Raw genomic sequence first — 20,718 nt, 5'->3', positions numbered from 1 at the left:
CTAGTGGTAGTGTGGTAGTAAGTAATAAACAGACATCGTTAATTTTATAGCATTTTAGGTGCAGCGGAGTGGTGTTAACGGAATTGGTATAAACAATTTCAATCCTAATGATTAAATAGCGTTAATTACGTTAATATTAACCTTAATTTACCATTTCAGTTGGAATTATCTATACCAATTCCGTTAACACCACTCCGCTGCACCAAAAATGCTATAAAATTTACGATGTCTGGTAATAAATTATACCTACTTATTCAGTAGGTAGTGTTTGTTAGAGTGTTGCTTATTTCATCGAAGCAAACATTTTCTATGTCTCACCCGCTTAATTTAGTCTCTTCCACTAAAAAAACAAATTTGTTTTTTCTCAGAAAATTTAATTACGTTTTAGGGGAATTTTTAAAATTTGAACCATTCATATGCAATTACGCATGGATTCCCTAAAATTCACTAATACCTACCTACCTAAGTCTAGAGTCTTTACACACTTTACACACTCTTCAATTAGTATTATTTCAAGACTGAAGCCCCATTTAGACCGTTCAAGAACATGCGATTTTCGATTTTCGTTACATTACGGTATTAGGTCGTACGACTGAATTCATTGTCGGTAAGTAGGTGTGTAGGTACTCTGTAGTTAGCAATGTATCGAATAATGCATACAAGTTCTTGAACCGTCTAAATGGGGCTTTAATTATGGTAAGAAATGCTTGCCCAATCAGCTCAGCACTTGCGCACGCCGCCATCGCCATTATAAAGTCTAGCCACACTGAGTAGGTACTAGGTAGGTACAGTAGATACCTTGGCACCTTAAGAGCCCATCAACGTGCACAGTAGCGCCACTGCTAAATAATCGTGATTATTTAAATTTAACGACAGCTATTTAAAAAAGGGGGCCGCTACGTACTGTATTGTGTATTTAAGTACCTTTTGAATACATCAAACTAGTTTTTATGTTGCTGGACTCGTCAATATATGGGTCCAAAGTTAAAACGGCCGATTTTGTTTTGAGTTCCTAGATCGACGAATCCAGCAACATAAAAACTAGTTTGATGTATTCAAAAGGTACTTAAATAAAAAATACAGTACGTAGCGGCCCCCTTTTTTAAATACCTGTTAAATACGTTACGTTTAAAACGTTTATACGTTTTAAATACGTTAAATTTAAATAATCACGATTATTTAGCAGTGGCGCTAGTGTGCACATTGATGGGCTCTTAAGCTTGCGTGATTCGACTTAGCTTAGGTAACTTATTCTTACCATGCAATTTTAATTTAACCATTAGATAAATAAAATGTGACCTTATCGCGTGAACAAAGTGGAAATGAGGTAAAGTCGCCATAGGTATACCGGAGCGGGCGAGGTGCTCAAAAATATCTGAGCACGCACTCTACAAGTGGGCGAGAAGGAGGTCAAAGGTTCTGAGCACTTTATTGTTAAGTTAAACGAGTAAGAAATGTGCAGGTAGTTTTACCAATCTTAATTATGGACCAGACCAGAGAACAAGACAAGACAATAAATGTTTCTTAGTAATTCATAGGTAGGTACTTACCTGCTATTATTTTTAAACATCGTCCGAAGGTACCTATATGTAATGTTACAGGGTGTTTATAAATTGTACGCATACCCTGCGAAATATTGTAATGTTATGTGAGACAAACAACGTCTGTTAACTATAACTATATAACTGTTAGCTGCTAAAGAGCTATTAATATACCTATAGAGATATTTTACAAACAATACTGGTATTTTGAGTTACCTTGTACGCTATAAACCTTGAAACGCCAATAAAAATATGTAATTGACCTCAGATTACTTTCAAAATCATTCACTCACAATTTATCATTCATTCAAACGTTGTGCACAAAATTTGTATGAAGGTTGCTTAACTTAATTTTAATTCTAATAAAATGATAATTAGTTTACCACGGTTTAATATTTTATTGTATTCATTTGCATAGTTAAATAGATTTAACGCACGTGAAGAAATTGTTTTTTTTTTATTATTATTATAATTGATGACCGCAAAAATACTACGAGTTCAGTTCACTCATTTTAGCGTTTGCGCTCAAAACATTTCAAACTTTTACTTTCTGTTTGTAGATAGGTAGATACTTACGACAAACCGGTCGGGCGAGGCTGCTCCTTAGTATTCAAGCGTAGTAAACAACCAAATACTAAACAGTTAGTTTCAAAACACTGTTCGTGGACCAAATGAATTATTTAAATCACAAAAATGCCACAGATTTTCACACGGAACACTGGGTACCGCACCGCACTTTTTTGTTAAGATACAGTAAAAAAAACTGCAACCAATAAGATTCCAAGCAGAATAGTTCGAAAATACTAAATTAGTTCACTTAAAACCTATTCAGTTTATAATAACTAAAATCTAAACACGACTTTGGTATTGTTAAATAAACTTTGAATTCCGAATAACTTATTTAGAATCAACCAACGTCCGGCTTACTCCAATGGGTTAGCGTAACTGAGTGAATGGAATAGTGCGCGACATCCGTTGCGTTGTTGACCGGCGCGACAAGTGAATGACGAATGAATGAACGAATAAACGCGAAGGCTTTGTTTCGAATGATACACATGAATGGAATGTGGGTGTGTAAATATTTTATAGCAAGGTTTTGTGCGTATAATATTACAGTAAATTATAAATAGATTATCGGTTCATGTACCTACATCTTTAATTGTACAGAATTTAGCTACTTATTTAAAACAATTTGTAGTAGGTATTCTCTTGCCGAGGTGCTTTTTGTATATTTTGTACTGGGACTGGGTTTTTAATTGTGGCCCTAGACGAAAAATGACAAACACATTTTTATTATATTTTATTGATATAATTTTGTACAAATAACGGCGTATAATACATCGGACAGGTCTCACATACAAAACTAATGCTAAACAAGCTATATGTCACAAGTAGGACTACTTTATAGTTTTAGTTAAAATTAACGATACATTTCCATACAGGTACAAAACGTTGGTAAAAGCAGTCGTTATTTGGTTAGGTACAGTTCGGTAAATTTTCTCGTACAAGAAAGCTACTACTTCTTTGTAATATCTTTTTAGCTAGAAATAAATACATGACACTCAATGCATGATGGCGAATTGGCGATGGTTAAAAAAATCAGTTTTCATTAACACAACTAAATACATTCACGTTTTTCTTACATCGAAGATATGCTATAAAATTATTGTGCAGTCAAACACCAAAAAAAAAACATACAAAAGTCATACAAAACAATTTTAAAGAGACCGTAAGTAAAGATATGTATTTGTAAATAATTTTTCACACCCTGTGAAATATATAATTGACTGAACCTATTCGTGGAAAAATCCCGTCAAAGGGTATCGTAGGGTAAAAATAGATCGCTCTTTTAATACGTTTTGACGCAAGCCAACATGTTGGTATTCTACGAATGTAAATATTCTTCATTCTTTCTGCATCTTACGTAAAGGAAAGAATAACACATAATATATAATATTATGTGTTATTCTTATATGTACCTATAGGTACTTATGTATATAATATTTCAATTTAAATATTAGGTACATATAACATAACATAATCCAATTTCTGTACCCTTAGGGAAAATATGTGTACCTATTTATTTTTATAAACCTCATGCTTCGAATTTATTCACCAAAGTTCCTCTGAAGTCTGAAGTTTACTTGCGTCAAAACATAATATTGAATTGAAGGTTTTGATGTTATAAAGCGCATTTAAATTTATACTACTCATATATTATTCTATACTAGGACTAGAGCGGTGCTACAGGGGCCAATGGAAGCAAAGCAAGTGGTACTGCGAAACAAACCTAACTTGCCAATCGAAAAAACACAACAGGGAAATGTTACTTTACGCCGCCAGGTGCGGTGCGATTTTGTAAGCAGAAGATCTACCGCGAAAATAGACATTTCGTTATTCTGCCTCTTTATGACTCTTGAGTATTCGAGCGATAAAGAGCTTAGGTAAATGAACGAACGAAAGTCATTAATTTCCAACCAGTCGAACCATTGTTCGTGGTAAGCCCTCACAATGACAAATATTTCAAACACTTCCCTATTTATTTAACGTCTTTCAAATGCTATGTATGGCTCCTTTAACTACGTACAGTCATCTAAAACCATGCCCATATGAAAATTTTCCGATATACAAACGCTATGTATACTTATTTATCTATTTATAAAATACACTCACATCGTAACAAATCTTTGTGATTGGCTAGAACCGAGCTTTATAAAATGTGTAAAAATGAACTAAAATAATGCGTGCAAACCACTCGTACGACTAGAATTTTATTTAGTTAACATTACAAATAGTTTTTTTTAAATATCTACTAGATAGTAAAGCACTTTGAAAAGTTACCCCATTTTCACAGGGAAATTATAATTGAAGAAAGTAGAAAAAACATAGTTATATTTTGAAAGTATACCGTGGAAGGACATTATTCCGTACATCAGTATTGAGTTACTTATTCTAAATTGACTATTTAGTATTCATTAATATCCACTCATGTCAAAACTGACACTATGATAATGGCAATTAATATAAAAATTGAAGTTTCGATATTGTTCTTATTGCCTCCGAAATTTTATTTTTACATTGATATGTACGGAGTTTATTATTAAGTGAATTGGTCATCCATTGAACGGTTTCGAAATTAAATTTACAATTTGGTATTCTGGTAAAAGTATGCGAAAATTAAATACACCTAAATCCTATCGATTCATGAAGTGAAATAGTTCATTTAGTGCTTAAACTCGTAAATTCTAAACTGTATTTTTTATGCAAAATTTACTCTTTGCTCGAACCATTTCACTTTACAATAAAACAAACCCATTTAACATTTGAATGAACATACACTCCAACAATAAATCTATTCACCCCATTCAATTTTTTTAAATGAACGAATGGGTTAATGAAGAATGTTTCAAAGAACCCATTCACTCACTCTGCTCACGAACGAATGGTTTGTGGTGGCGATTGGGAATGTTATGGCGCGCATCGGCCGACGTTGTTGGTGATTGTGTGGGGCAGCTTGGACAGCGACAGCGGGATGTCGAAATCGCCGCTCAGCGATATTTGGGAGACGCAGCCGACGAGGCCGCTCTTGTATTTACCCATGGAATTCATTTCTATTGACGGCAGACCACCTGTATCAAACAAAATGATGAATTTAAAAACAAACCAAGTCTACTTAAACTCTTTCTTTGGGGGACGAGGTCTTTATATTGGGACACTTAAATCTTACCTATGTAGAGTCCGTTTTCCGTATTAAGCTGTTTAAGCTTGCCGGGCGATATTTTCCCTACTGAGCCCAGGCCGTCCACCTCTAGTACACCCGCTTGTCTGTTTCTGAAATACAAAACAAATAAGTTTCAGATGTGTCAACAATTTTAAGACGAAGAAAAAATAGAACCCATGTTTCTTTAGAAACCTTGGGTAAAATGCACTTAAGTAAACAATTTTTCGGAAGTGTGTGCCTACAGTCGCTCTACTAATAAAATGGCAATGTTGTTCATACCTAGTAGCTCGCGCGCGGTGCCACAGACCGTCGTCCACCTTCGTGTGGTTTGCGATGATGACCACCTCACCGCTGCCCAGGTCGTACCTACAATATAAATTAAAGGTAAAGGTTTTATTATCAAGAGTCCCAAACAGGAATGTAAATATGAGCGTGGGATGACTTTTAATTAGATGAACCGACCAAAGGTGACCGAGATCCCATTGAAACTGTTAAGATGCGTCCAGATCTGGCGATTATGCCGTGAACCTTTATTGAAAACGGTGTAGTACCTACCAATTTTGTAGAGACCTTGGACAAGATTTTTGGCCTACGTTGACATCTTTTGGTTGATATTATGCTGATGCTAACAAAATAAATACATTAGGGCTGATTTAGACGGCGCGCGAACTTGGACGCGATTTTAGTTACATAGCGGACTGTTGGTTACGTCCAATTCAACCGACCGATCAAAACCCGCAATGAAATGAAACTCGCATGCGAGTTCTCGAATCGTCTAATTAAATGAGCCCTTACTGACCTGAGCACGAGTACGGAGTTCTCGATGGCGAGCGACAGGAAGTCGCCCGGCGGCCGCACCGCGCGCCCCGACCACACCAGCAGCCCGTCCGGCGCCTCCGACCGGAACCGGATGTTGATGTCTAGTGTGTAACTCAGCAATCTGAAATCACCATTCTGATTTTATGAACAATCATAATTAATTCTACTACTTACAACTTCAAATGACATGGTGGAGGTGCTGGGTAAAGTGCGAACTAAAGTCAAAAAGAAGATTTCAGAAATTTGATTGTGCCCCATAAAAAAAAGAGGCGAATGAACGTTATAATATAATTTGATTAGATGTTTCCTAAAGCAAAAAATAGACTACTGAGTTTAGTGACCTTTTCGGGCACTTACGAAATGCACAGTCGCTTTTGAAAATCGAACTCACCTCTTCATAGTTTCTTCATCATCAATGTGAATGAAGCTATCCTTCCCGCTGAAACTGGGATACGTATTTGTATCCCCCCAGTTAATCTCGTTTGCATCCAAGTATTTCACTTGCATATATGTCCGTCCGTCATACGCAGGTTCCCCAGTGACCACATCGTTATTCCTTTCCCTCAAATAATCGTGTTTCTTTATATATTTCTTCTTTTTCATGTCTTTGTGTAGATGTGGTATATGTTTCTTGGGCTTGATTTTGTAGAACTTTGCTTTGGGGCCTTTCTTAGATACTATTGAATGGTGGATCTCGTTTTCTGACACGTTTTTCGGGTAGGGTACGTGTGTTATCGTCTCTTTGCAAAGTTTTTCTCTAAAAAAAAAGAAATGTATTAATTGATGTCAAGCATGTAAGATTGTACGGTTTATTAAGGAATTCCAGCAACATGTACCCTCAAGAAAAGTGTTATGAATTACGTGTTAAAATTATGAATTACGACGACTAAAACATACTTTCAATGTTTCAACTGAGTCTTTGAGGTAGATGTCGACTGTTGATTTTGCTGCAAACTTTTCTAAGGCGTAACTCACGTAAAGTGTCATTCTATGGAACTTACCAACTATGTAAACAAACAGCCAATATTGAAACTGTCAAAGAATGATGAATTTACTAGTGAATTTTGCTTACATAGTTAGCAAGTTCCATGGAATGACACTTTAGGTACTATCAATACTTGGTTAGTATTATCCGCCCTAGACCGGCGAAATGGTAATTAAGTAAGGTTTTCTATATGTATTTTTGGATTTTTGGATGACATGTTGATTACAAAAATCTGGATTTTCCCAATAGTCAAGTCCTGCCTAACGTTACGTATCATTTCAAATGCTAACTTACTACGTAGTACGTACTCATATAATTAAGTTGTACTCACGCGCATGTCGCGTTGTTGTCGTCGCAGTTGTCGACGTTGACGCCGCCCAACGCCGACGCCACCACCGACAGCTCCTCGTCGTTTATTACCAGCTGTCAAAACAACGTTCGTTCACGTGAGCGAATGAGAAAATTAACATTCAGATGGTGAATGGTTCCGTGGAGTAAGTAGAACTTAGAAGGAAAAAACCGGCCAAGTGCGAGTCGGACTCGCGTTTCTAGGGTTCCGTACATAAGTACGACTCACGCTTGACTGCACATTTCTAATAGGGTTTCCTGTCATCTATAGGTAAAGAACTATTTTGTGTATTTTTTTCAAAATTTTAGACCCAATAGTTTCGGAGATAAAGGGGGGGGGGGGGGTGGTCATTTTTCGGCAATTTTCTTAACAAACTTCGAACCTATGTATTTTATAATTATAAAAAATATGTCCATCTTTGGGTCACTAATTTACATATGTGTACCAAATTTCAACTTAAATGGTCCAGTACTTTCCGAGAAAATAGGCAGTAACAGACGTACCTACAGACAGACAGACGCACGAGTGATCCTATAAGGGTTCCGTTTTTTCCTTTTGAGGTACGGAACCCTAAAAATTGCACATTTGTCAAAATTTACAAGTTCTAAATATGGTAAAGTATTATGTTTTTCATTTAACACTCTATTTTCGAACAAACGTTTGGAATAAAAAGTATAGGGCATTATAACAATCAATTTATACCAATAAAATAGCAGTGATTGAATGAATGAACGAGGAATGAATGAATGGCTAACCAGACTAGTCTCAGCATTGATTGAATGAACGAATGAGAGTGAATGAATATCCGTCTTGGCCAATGCAGCCGCGGAAGTAGTAGCGTAGGCTATCGAAGCGAGAGGCGTCGTGGGTCATAACTGTCACAAGAAGTTATGATCGAGAGGGTGTGAATGACTAACCTGACCCACGCAGCCACTAAAGCTGGCGTGGAGCGCGAGCCGCGGGGGCAGCGGGTGCGGAGCTCCTCCTAGCAGCATTGGCTGTCTTAGCGAGAGGCGCCGCGCTGCGCCATGAGACGTCACAGATCTGGAACAGGCATTGGAAACTGGTTAGAAAACTAGTAAGCTACATGACGGCTTAAACTTTCAACGCACCGAGGTCATTTCGGATAACCAAGAGACACTAGGAGATTCTAGCATTTCTGAACGGAGTGACTGGTCCCCTGTCATTATTGATATGTACAAGTACAAAAACTATACAGGCTGGTGTGAACCGAAAACGAAGAGCGCCAAAAACGACGCAGCAGCAAACGCGTCAGCATTTGCGACCAACATATATAACTTGTTCTCTTGTTTTGCATACAGCAGGAAAAAATTAAAATCTGAATACTATACAGTGTCTTCTTCTTCTTCCTCGCGTTATCCCGGCATTTCGCCACGGCTCATGGGAGCCTGGGGTCCGCTTGACAACTAATCCCATTATTTGACGTAGGCACTAGTTTTTACGAAACCGACTGCCATCTGACCTTCCAACCCAGAGGGAAAACTAGGCCTTATTGGGATTAGTCCGGTTTCCTCATGATGTTTTCCTTCACCGAAAAGCGACTGGCAAATATCAAATGACATTTCGTACATAAGTTCCGAAAAACTCATTGGTACGAGCCGGGGTTCGCACCCGCGACCTCCGGATTGAAAGTCGCACGCTCTTACCGCTAGGCCACCAGCGCTATGTAAGGTAAGTATGACGTGGTACGGTACCTGGTGGCATCAGTGACGTCTCGAGGTGATGTAGCTCGGACGCGTAAAGACGCGCGGCGTCCAGAACGGTTCACCGATACTCGGTGCCAATTGTTCGGTGCCAGGGGGTAGGCGGACCTGAAACATTAATAAATACCCATCAAATAATTGTACTTAATATTACACCAATATAACTACATAATATTCAATCTTAACTTTTTGAAGCATTAGCATTCCGTTACATTAAAAGTAGATAGAATGATAGATAGAATACTCTTTATTGGCACACCTCAGTAAAAAGATACCAAGAAAAGAACAATTGGTGAGTAAAAAGTAATGAGTGTAATGACTTTTATACATATGTAATTGCTGTTTTAACGGTTTATTACGTTAGCCTCGGTAGAAGTCATCACTACCGCCAGTTTGGCCCGAGCTGTAGGTACAGGACTGTAGTAGGTACCGAAAAATCCTCCATTGCCTCCCGTCTTGGCTAGTTCAGTGCCTAGCAGAGGGAAAAATATGATCAGGATTCCTTACCTTACAAGCGCGATGCCAGAGCCTAGATCGAACGCGAACTCCACGAAATAGTCCCGCAGATGCAAGGAGAAGAAGTCGCCATCGCCGCTGGCGTGCTCCGAGTTGTAGAGGACCAACCCGTCGCCATTCGACGGCTTTAGAGTTATCTGAAATAAATAGTTTTTGTTTCAGAGTTCCACTGGAAAGTGTCATCAGCCATCAAACCTCTATATGTATTTGAAAAAATGGTTTACATAATTTCGTTATCTAAAAAAAATGTGTAGTTAGGGTGTTTTTTATGTAACACCAATGTTCTGCAACGACAATCGTTTGTGTCTTTTTTTAAATGTAAACCCCTACTAATGTTACAAATGCGAAAGAAACTGTATGTCTTTCCGTCTGTTACCTCTTAAGTCATAAAACCGCTAAACCGATTTAAATGAAATTTTGTATGGACATAGGGCAGTTTTTTATCAATAATCATCATTCCACGCAGACAAAGTCGCAGGCAGAAGCCAGTAGTAAAATAAACATGATAATGAAATCCTTTAATTGGCTAATAATTTATCGTCTTAAATCAAAACAGGATAACCGAACCTTGTAAATCCTATAATACCTATTCATCGGAAAACCCTCATTGATTTAGGTATCAGCTCGTAAATATCGGTTAGGTCCGTAGCACAAATTAAAATGGATGCTGATTCTGCGTAAATTATGGATGGCGTTTGAGTAATTTATCGCTTGACTTTGCGATGCACCCCTCATTTTCATACATAGTTAAGATTTCTTATTTTACTCTATTTGATCTATTTTATGGGTCAGAGTGTCTTTGCGTGTCATAGTTATATAAATCTTGGCCCGATCACGACACATCAACATCACATTCACACGATTGTCATTTTTAGGGTTCCGTACCCAAAGGGTAAAAACGGGACCCTATTACTAAGACTCCACTGTCCGTCTGTCCGTCTGTCTGTCACCAAGCTGTATCTCATGAACCGTGATAGCATTTTCACAGATGATGTATATCTGTTGCCAAACCACACCAAATAAGTGCTAAAAAGTACGGAACCCTCGGTGGGCGAGTCCGACTCGCACTTGTCCGGTTTTTTTAGGTGCTATTTAATCCCACTGTGGTCGATTGCACCCAGTACCCACATCAGGCAATAAAACCTACCACAATCGTAGTTCAGTTATTTTAGAATATGGTAAATCATTAATACTTGTCGGATTTTACTCCGTGTTTAAAGAAGTAGAGAGAACTTCTACATGAATTTATTATCACGTTTAAATACAACGTTGCCCTGCGTACGTAGTAGCGTATTACAGTTTTACCTAAAATACAATATTGCCCCGATTGAAAAAGATAAAAATTACAATTTCTTTTAACTATGAACAAAAAATCTTCCATCTAGATTTTTTTACAAGACTCAAACTTCCCTATAATAGCAGAGCGCAGACAACTTTGAAGAGGATCAATAAACTATTCTCCTGTTTCAGTCCAGTTTTAAAGGAAACTATATTTTACGTAGCAAAGTTTTACAACTTCAACTGCACTACTTATGAACAAATCGAAAATGGGTGAAAATTCAAAACGAATATACCAAAGTTGTTAATTCTACGTAGATTTAGGTAAATGGAGGGAATGTGATAATTAAATCGACAACTTTTAAGGTTTATTTATCATTGGCCTTCGTTTGAGCTCTCTACTGAATGCGAAACTTTGAAATGAAATGAAATGAAAACATTTATTTTCAGGCAACTATTGGCCCATAGATAAATTATAACCACTACATCACATAGAACACATAAAAAAATCTGAACTACCCGATTTGATGCAAGGCAACCCCCCTTTTAGAGTACGATTTCAATGGAGTATAGTAGGTATACATATTATTACAAAATATATCTTTAAACTAAAAGCACACAATTATGGCTTGAATTTGTATGACACTGACTAACAGACAATACATTAACTGGCATACTGACAGACAGCCAAAATTATTGTTTGAAACATAAATATTCTTGGGCCTCCTAGCCTAGTCGGTAGTCGGTAGTGACCCTGCCTACGAAGCAGGAGGTCCCGGGTTCGAAACCTGGTAAGGGCATTTATTTGTGTGTTCATCACAAATATTTGTTCCTGAGTTATGGATGTTTTCTGCGCATATACTCGTAAGTATTTATATTTACCTATGTGTATATTATACAGTATGTATCAGAACGAAAGACTAAGAAAGAGACCCATTAATGTTTAGGTCATACTGAGCAACTTTTACTATGGGACCAACCCCGAAAACGAGGAAATAAAAATTGGATGTTTCATACATTTTGCTGGTCTAATGTTGAAATTTTCTATGGGAGAGTCGAATTTTTTTCGCGGTTTCGGGGTTGGTCCCGTAGTAAAAGTTGCTCAGTATGACCTAAACATTAATGGGTCTCTTTCTTTGCCTTTCGTTCTGATACATACTGTATATATCTTCGTCTAGTACCCACAACACAAGCCTTATTGAGCTTACTGTTGATCTGTGTAAAAATTGTCCTATAATATTTATTTATTTATTTATTCTTCAATTGTTGTAGAGCCACAGAATAAATAATAGTACTAGGTACAGAAGACTCACTCTCTAACAAAACGCGTCTGTTACGATCAGGACAGGTATGGCCGCTAGGTGGCGACAGCGCTACGCGCGGCTTATGGCTAGCCACCAAAATTGGTGTGGAACGGATGTACTTTTAGCTACCTGTAGCAAAGCGACGAAATCGCGGGGTGAGCCACGACTGGTAGAGCTCCATCTCCAGCTCTATGCGGTACCTACTCGTCAATAGTACTCAAATAAAATAAAATTGTAATCGCTATATTCTACTTTGGAATTTGTTTTGGGTTTCAGAAATTGCCGCTGATGAGCGCCTCAGGGCTGATTGGGCCATTCGAAACTAGGAAGTTTGCTAGTTTGTCCAACTATCAATAATAGTTCGCAAACTCCGTTTTATCCATTTTAACGAAATATTATAGCTACATTCAATATAACATGAGTAACATGACACTCAAGAAATGAATCAGTGTTTCAGGCTTTGCTTACGCGTTTTTTTCTTTTTTCTATATCAATTTGGTAATTCGTACCATTTGGATTATACATATAAAAATTGTAGGAGTAATAATACGCCACTGTAGCTCAGTAACCCATGTAGTTAAGTATAGGTAGTCTCCCTAACCCTTTACAAAAAAAATCTTGTTAATGAACAAAGTAGCTTGCGTTTGCAATATAAATATACATATATCTACATGAGTATGGTTACAAGCAGACAGCTTTTTAAATACCAATCTACAATATTATTTATCTAAGTTCTAGTTTTCAAGGTACCTATCTCAAATAAACGACTCAGACTAATTAAATCCAGTTTTCCTACGATCCCACACTGCAAGTTTTCCTAAAGCCAAACTATTTTGAACTCTAAGTTAATGATATCAAAACTAATTTTACACTAGCGAGTTATCTTAGATCCAATAAACTTCGTTCTCACTTAAACTTCAACTTTATTTACAGACCGTTAGAAGTTAAAATTAAATAAATGTGTTCGTTGGGTCTGACTTGATAAGTGCGCGTATGAGAAGTTTTAATTTAGGAGTATACTGAAAGGGATAATTAAATGAAAATATAGCTTTATGAATTAATTTTCGAAATGGCTTTAACTAAAACAGTTTTAGATTTTCCTCCTTTTTACCATTTAGCAGTACTTACCTCAGAGATAAATTGTAAGCAATAATATAAATGTAAGTACTGGCTTTTGCCCGCGACTTCTTTAAACTGAAATAAGTACAAATAAAGCTACATACATTGAATGTTTATAGCATTATTTTATTACTTCTAAGTTAATGCTGAAATCGTTTGGAATTTAGTGAAAAATAAAACTAACTGACAACTTTTTAAAATATTTATTATTTATTTATTTATTATTATTTTTTATTGTAAAATATGTAAGGGACCCACAAGTTATTTGTTTTTAATTAACTCATTCACTGTCAGTAGTCTTCCAGGATTACTGGGAGTTTAAAGTTTGTAAGTCGGGCGTTGTGTGAATTTCGAACCAAAAAAAATTTCGTGCATGTTTTCATAAGTAGATACTTACTTAGTTTGACTGTGGACTCAGTCAACAACAAAGTTATCTACAGGCTTCGGTCATCTTATTATATCTACACGGTGTTTTTAGGGTTCCGTACCCAAAGGGTAAAAACGGGACCCTATTACTAAGACTCCGCTGTCCGTCCGTCCGTCCGTCTGTCACCGGGCTGTATCTCATGAACCGTGATAGCTAGGCAGTTGAAATTTTCACAGATGATATATTTCTGTTGCCGCTATAACAACAAATACTAAAAAGTACAGAACCCTCGGTGGGCGAGTCCGACTCGCACTTGTCCGGTTTTTTTTGAACTTCTTGTAATAGGAGTTTTCGTTAGTTACTATTATGTTACATATTACAAATTTAATCGCTTTCGTATTAAGCATGAATCTATTAATATAAAATTCTTATTTAAGATCATCGAGAACAAAATCCTTTAACAGCGATGTCCCAAGCTAACATCGAAATTTTGCGGACACTAACAAAAGATATTCAAACAGCAGATTTAAGAACCGTATTGTGAATAAGTAATAACAATCTATATGAATATTAACGCGTTGCAATGTGATGTCGGTGGAATTATTAATCGTAGTAGTAGTAGTAGTAAAACACTTTATTGTACAAAAATCAAAACAAAACAGGAAAAATAACATTCGTCATTAGTACAAAGGCAATCGTCACACAAAATTGCTGAAAACTCAAAATCGCCATACGAAATTGTCTAAAGAAGAAATTAGTTTTTCAGACTGGATGCATCGCATAGAAAATGTATAAACGTCGTCTGAAGAAGTCTTTAGAAACATTAAAAAAAGATTACTTCCATAATTAATGCAGTTTACGATAGTCTTAAAACTTTCAGTGTTTCCTACGTAGGTTTTATTACTGCTAATATTACGATGGTAGATTTTATCATAAAAAGTTAAGTGAAGAAGCTCAAGAGGCAGCTGAAAGTAAATCGGCGCTTTTCCCACTGCACCAAGGTTTGTTGTAAACTTAAAAAAAGAAAGGTATGTGAATTTTGAAGTAAACTTAGTCGACTATCTTTTCACGACTTCGCTCATTTTTAGAAGTGGGTGGAAGACTTACCTACTACAACGGTAGGAACTCAACGATAAGAATTTCCATTGGTGATTTTTCAGAACTTTGATACCGCCAATTGGTTAGGGTTGTCACCTTCTGGCGTGTTAAATTGATTAACAAAACCTAATGTCAAAACGAGACGCTCTCTCTCCCTAGGCACTTGAGTGCGTAATTATGCAAATATAACATGACGCCCTGATATTGATATTAAACTGGTCTAATGTTTCATCTTTCAGAATAAGTCAGAAGCCGATTCAGACTCGATTCATTTGACAGTTTGTTACGGTTTTGATCTTAGTTTGACATGACCTTGAAAATAGCTCACGCTGATTGGTTATGAGCACATTAACGTGCACACTAGCGCCACTGCTAAATAATTGTGATTATTTAAATTTAACAACAGGTATTTAAAACCTAGTAGTACCTTTTTAATACATAAAAACTAGTTTTTTATGTTGCTGGATTCGTCTACATATGCGTCCAAAGTAAAAACGGCTGTTCTGGTTTTGAGTTCATAGATCGACGAATCCAGCAACATAAAAACTAGTTTGATGTATTCAAAAGGTACTTACCTAAATACAAAATACAGTACGTAGCGGCCCCCTTTTTTAAAATACCTGTCGTTTAATTTAAATAATCACGATTATTTCGCAGTGGCGCTAGTGTGCACATTGATGGGCTCTTAATGTGAAATAAAGTGAAGAGCATCCGGGAGATGCATGCCAATCACCAAGACGAATTCCCAGGTCGTATCAAAACTGTAACAAGTTGTTAAAGCTGTCATTTTGAATTTAATATGTCTGTAAAAAAATATACTGACTGGCAACTCATCTCACGATGAAACATAAAACGAAAGATGAAACATAGGGAATAGGGAATAAAATCATCCAACTGTGGGATAACGAATTATATTATGAATTCTGGAAAAAGCCAATAAACGTCTCAAATAATTGTTTCAAAACGATGAAGCAAAACATATATCATGGCTAATATACATTGCATTATTTATTTATGACTTGTAGATTCATACTTATTTATTATGCTTTCATATTTTCTCATTTCTGCACATTTTCTGGCAAGAAATGATAAATAAATTGAGATATAATTGTTAATGTTATCAGTCCGTTTTCATTGGTGAGAGGTATGTATGACATTATAAATCTCTTTAACAGAATTGTATTAAATATTACATCTACTGTAATATCGTTTAACGTTTTTATGATTATATAGGTAATCCTTATTTTGGCCACATTCCTATCTCACAAATATAAGTAGTAAGTTCCACTATATATATCGTAAGTACCTTTTTTTTAAAGACCTTAAGCACCCTTTATGATCGTGAAACCAAGAAAATGAATTTTACAACGGTCGACAACCCTGGGTATTCTTTTAAACTTTTTTTTTCAAAGTCCAGAGGCAAAGGAAAGTCCCGCTAATGAACAGATGCCTTCAGCGGGCGAATTAATGTAGACCTTTGTGCGAGTCTGCATTCGGCTCTATTGACTTTTCTTCTTATTTTACATTTCTTAGCTGTACGTCTACCGTGAGTTGACACTTGACGTTTACGTTAGCGACGCTCGCATAAATGTCAACTCACAGGAGCCGTGATTATATCATTTTAAAGTTCAAGTGTGAAAATGGAAGTCAGCTTAATTATTTCGTCTTAAGCAGTTAGACAATTCTACATGTGCCATTCTCAACCAAAAGGGTACTTATTGTCGGTTGTCAATAAAGCGCTATTTCTATCTAGCTTTTATTTGCAATCAACCTTATTGACAACCGAAAATGTGGTTGTGGTCATGGATGTAAGTAAAAAGAGGTAGATATGGTACCAGGCGCACGATCGTGAGCCATCAAATATAGGTTCCGGAACCTATATTTAGTTAGTCGTATGGGTGACGCCAACCTGTCAAGTTGTCAAAATCGTTGGATCAAATTTTAGTTTTGTCAACTATGAACGTCACACGTCTACATAAATAAAAGGTCATTGGTTGTGGTACGTTTTGGTTGAAAACGTCACACATATTTATCTTGTGACTTTGTATTATAATATACCTATAGAATGACAAAGGATTTGATCACGAATATCATCCCTTAGCAAGAATGCGTGAGAATTATTGCGAGAAAACTGTTGACCTTATAAGTCAGCCTATGTCTTTTATACATACAGTTTTTGAGAGTGACATAACACTGAGTACCTGAATAACAATATTTTTATATAGCGTTATATATGTAACTTAGTTTAAAATTTTACGCAAGCAGTTAAATCTTCAACCGTAGTAATCCATACTAACACTTCACCAGGTAGGTAGTCATTGCTTTTAATAAGTAAGTATGTTGTATAATATTTTACCTGTATGTCGAGCCACGACTGAGCAGAATTGCCAAGCCCCGGCAGCCGGAGGTACGATGATCCGTTGAAACGTGGCACCTTCAGACAATGAAAAAAAAATTCACTTAACCTGCTAATAACCTTAATAATACGAGTCAGGCACACTCGAGGGAGAGCTAGTCACACTATCTGTAACCAAAGAAATAATTCGATCAAGAAAACTGGGTTTGGACGAGAGTGTGTGCTGCCGCTGTGCACCCTGGCACCAGTGTAAAGTTTCATCCGACAGCGTGACGTACGCGTTTGCGTTAAGTATCATTTTGTATGTTATTTAACGCAAACGAGTACGTCACGTCACGCTATTGAATGAAATTTACACGAGGGGTTCTGTGACCGAAGAAATCATCGATCGAGAAAACGGGGTTTGGACGAGAGTGTGCAGTGTGTGCTGCCCCTGTGGTCAGGGTACTTATCTGCCGCGGGCCGAGCAGATGAAAGGGCAAGGGCAAGGTTCGAACCGTAGTAGAATGAGTTGAGATATGAAAAGATATGGACTTTTCGAAACTAAACGGAAAATTACGTACATTTTTTTCCCAGATTGGGATATTGTGTTTATTCCGCCCAGAATGGAGAGCTCTTCAAACTTATCAAATTTTATCAAAATGTAACAAAAAAATACAACTAAATAAAAATCGGCACAACAACGGAATATTAAACATTCCTAACTTTTATAAAATAAAAATTAATTACATAGTACCCACTCACACTACTACAAGTTTGATAATTCGTACGAACCCACACATAGATCACTTTAATATTTTCGCGTCAAACTTCGCGGACCCTTGCGGTGCATTACAAATTAGCGGCATTAATAACCGCGGGGGACTGTTTTTAATTAGCTCGCTAATGAAGACATACCTTCGCGGATTCACAGTTTTTTTGAATAATAACACTTACACATCTAGTTTAGTCAAAAGAGCAACCACAGAACTACTATTTACTCTACAGAATGTATTTTAAATCTTGAATGTTTTATTCCTAATTTTCGTGTCATAATTAAGCATAGGAAATTCAACTAGGTACGCAACGTCAGAATTTGCTCAGCACGTCAAACAATGTTAAAATATAACCAAGAGGCCAATTCCGATTCAACCATTCGAAATGGGTTTCACTTTATTTTGATACGACATTGACTCGTGTCATCAGGCATATCACGCACACAAATAAGTGTGAGTTAACCGTAAAATTTGCTTATTCGATTGGCGTTTTTTATCAACGATTGTCACCTTGGCTAGGCCCCCTTATTGCATTTCGTCGGCGCCAATCAGCGCTAGCGGATCACGCTGATTAGTTAAGGTCGTGTCAAAATAAGATGAAATCTATATCAAATGGTTGAATCAGAATGGGCCTCAATGTTGTTACCGTAAAAGTTGGCCACCAGCTCTGCGATGCATTACATTATAAATGTGCCACATTTATAACAGGGCGTTCGTTTTTAATAAGCTGATGAAATACAAGAACGGACCATAAATCTCTTGGAGTCTGTTTTGGAAATATTTGCTGCCTTGTACTCTTATATATAATAACATTGCTGTTCATAACACAGATCAACAAATATTATGTAGGTACATGTAATATCTTAGAGCAAAGCTGAGCGAATTTCAAATTTTAGAAGTGATGTATTTTATGATAACCTTGATGATGAGGTTTGTAAAGTTTTATGAATAAGGGGGTAAATGACCTGTTGTTGAAATTCAGCCCACATAATTAGATGTGGGACTCTTGGAAGAAAATATGAATAATAAGAAAGTATAATGGAAATAACGAATAATTAGAAAGTATAACAGAACGAATGAAAATCGAGGGGCCTTTGCCCAGCAGTGGGACACCGTATAGGCATATAATAAATAAATAAAATAATCAATTATTAGGAGAGAGAGAAGAGAGAGAGAAAGAGAGAGAGAGACTAAAAGAAATTTTGTTGCGGCAGTGGTTCGTCTCACATCTAAATATATTCCATAATAAAATTCTTAGAAGAAAATACTCGTATGGATAACGGATCTCACCTTCAAGTCAAGCGTGATCTCGCACCGCGCCCCCGCGTACCCCAGCGGGCACAGACACACGCCCCCCACACACCCGCCCCCGTGCTGGCACTCGCACTTCTTCGGCTCCAAGTCCAAGGAGTTGTCGAGTAAATTGTGGTCCTTGTTCGAGTCTCGCATCACGAGGTCATTGTCCTCGAAGTGGACGATGTCGTTGATGTCGTAGATGGCGTGGTTGGTCTCGCTGGTGGTCTCTGGAGACCACGGGGCGAGGGTTGGCGCGCATTCGGCTGGGGACAAATGAGAAGATTAGTTGATGTTAACATTTTTGACGAGCTTCTTACATTGGATCCTCTCGGGACAAAGGATTACTTTTAGAGTTAGACCAAGAATGGTCTGCAAGGATTTTGAAAGCTCACGCAGTGCAAGTGTTAAAAGTCAAATTTCTATGAAGTAATGACGTATAAATAACACGCTGCAGACTTTTCTTGGTCTAACTTTATAAACTGGTGGTAGGTCTTTCATACAAATATTTATACTTGGGGGCATTTATTAAATATCCATGATTTCTGACTTTGACTACTAGACGAAAACATTTATTTAGTAAACGTGTGGATTTAAAAGGTTCCCGTCCATTAGCTGTTATATTTTAATCTATAATGCTAATGCATTCTACCCCATACAACAAACTTTTCAGAATTACATCCTTTCTGAATAATAGTTTCATTACATTTCTTATCTATGAGTACTATACCGAAGGTTATAAATGCTCTCCGGAATATTATAAAAGTAAGATATTAAGAGTATTAAGACTAATAAATGAATCATTTTTATAAGAAAACGCTAAACTAAGAAATTAAGGTAAATATTTAGAAGATACATCCATCTGCCTTATCATTTCTAAAAATCATAGCTAAATAGCATCATTTAATTCTCCCTCCGATTATTTGCAGAAACCCGCGAATCTTAACAACTCCGAAGCTTGAAAGCTTCTTTTGAAGCTTGCTTAGATCCGGCAAACTGAAAAGCTCCTTCTGCTCGATTACAACCTTTTAAAGCTCCCGATTCTAATGCGATCGCTTTAAGCTCTATGAAGCAATCGGAGCGATTTAGAAAAAGTTTTCTTAAGAATGATAAAACACCCGAATGTTTCAGTGAACTTTTAATCAATATTTAATTACACAAACGGGTCTGCCGCGATATAATTACATTGTTTTTACCAATGAAATTATATCGCGGTAGACCCGTTTGTGTAATTAAATATGTGTACAAAAAGTGACAGTTTGAAGTGTTTCAATCAATAGGGGATATTACTGCAATGTTCTGCCGCCAGAGTGCAGCACTACCGACTCAGTAAATTCATAGACTAACTTATACATACTGTGCCTTAAACTGATTTTGACAAGTTTTCACAGACAATAAAATATGACATTGATGCATCAAGGCGGTTTGTTAACAAGGGCCTACCGGTAAACGCGAAAATCGAAATTTAGTTATCTGCCTCTTTATCGCTCGAA

At 36.9% G+C, this 20,718-nt stretch overlaps 2 protein-coding genes and 1 long non-coding RNA gene across 4 annotated transcripts in view; all 3 read right to left on the bottom strand.

Annotated features, from left to right (window-relative positions):
* The window catches only part of LOC134802809 (putative ferric-chelate reductase 1 homolog), a 43,589-nt gene extending 41,091 nt beyond the window's left edge, over positions 1 to 2,498 (bottom strand). The window contains exon 1 of the mRNA XM_063775534.1: positions 2,118 to 2,498. The gene's annotated coding sequence lies outside the window, so the exon portion shown is untranslated. The remainder of the gene's footprint in view (positions 1 to 2,117) is intronic.
* LOC134802929 (uncharacterized) overlaps positions 1 to 20,718 on the bottom strand; it is a 205,425-nt gene that overhangs the window by 59,576 nt on the left and 125,131 nt on the right. The gene's annotated exons all lie outside the window — the stretch shown is intronic.
* The window catches only part of LOC134802301 (pikachurin-like), a 161,321-nt gene continuing 144,632 nt past the window's right edge, over positions 4,030 to 20,718 (bottom strand). For both annotated transcript variants that reach the window (XM_063774887.1, XM_063774896.1), the window contains 11 exons: positions 19,223 to 19,491; positions 17,178 to 17,255; positions 9,647 to 9,792; positions 9,131 to 9,247; positions 8,333 to 8,459; positions 7,398 to 7,489; positions 6,473 to 6,838; positions 6,062 to 6,202; positions 5,542 to 5,628; positions 5,269 to 5,372; positions 4,030 to 5,170 (listed from right to left, as the gene is read on the bottom strand). In XM_063774887.1, coding sequence (XP_063630957.1) covers positions 5,010 to 5,170; positions 5,269 to 5,372; positions 5,542 to 5,628; positions 6,062 to 6,202; positions 6,473 to 6,838; positions 7,398 to 7,489; positions 8,333 to 8,459; positions 9,131 to 9,247; positions 9,647 to 9,792; positions 17,178 to 17,255; positions 19,223 to 19,491 — 1,688 coding nt within the window. In that variant the 3' untranslated portion in view covers positions 4,030 to 5,009. The remainder of the gene's footprint in view (positions 5,171 to 5,268; positions 5,373 to 5,541; positions 5,629 to 6,061; positions 6,203 to 6,472; positions 6,839 to 7,397; positions 7,490 to 8,332; positions 8,460 to 9,130; positions 9,248 to 9,646; positions 9,793 to 17,177; positions 17,256 to 19,222; positions 19,492 to 20,718) is intronic.

The sequence above is a fragment of the Cydia splendana genome, chromosome 2, assembly GCF_910591565.1.
Source record: "Cydia splendana chromosome 2, ilCydSple1.2, whole genome shotgun sequence".
NCBI lineage: Eukaryota > Metazoa > Arthropoda > Insecta > Lepidoptera > Tortricidae > Cydia > Cydia splendana.
Note: the sequence above shows the minus strand (reverse complement) of the source record. Positions and strands in the feature narration are given on the sequence as shown.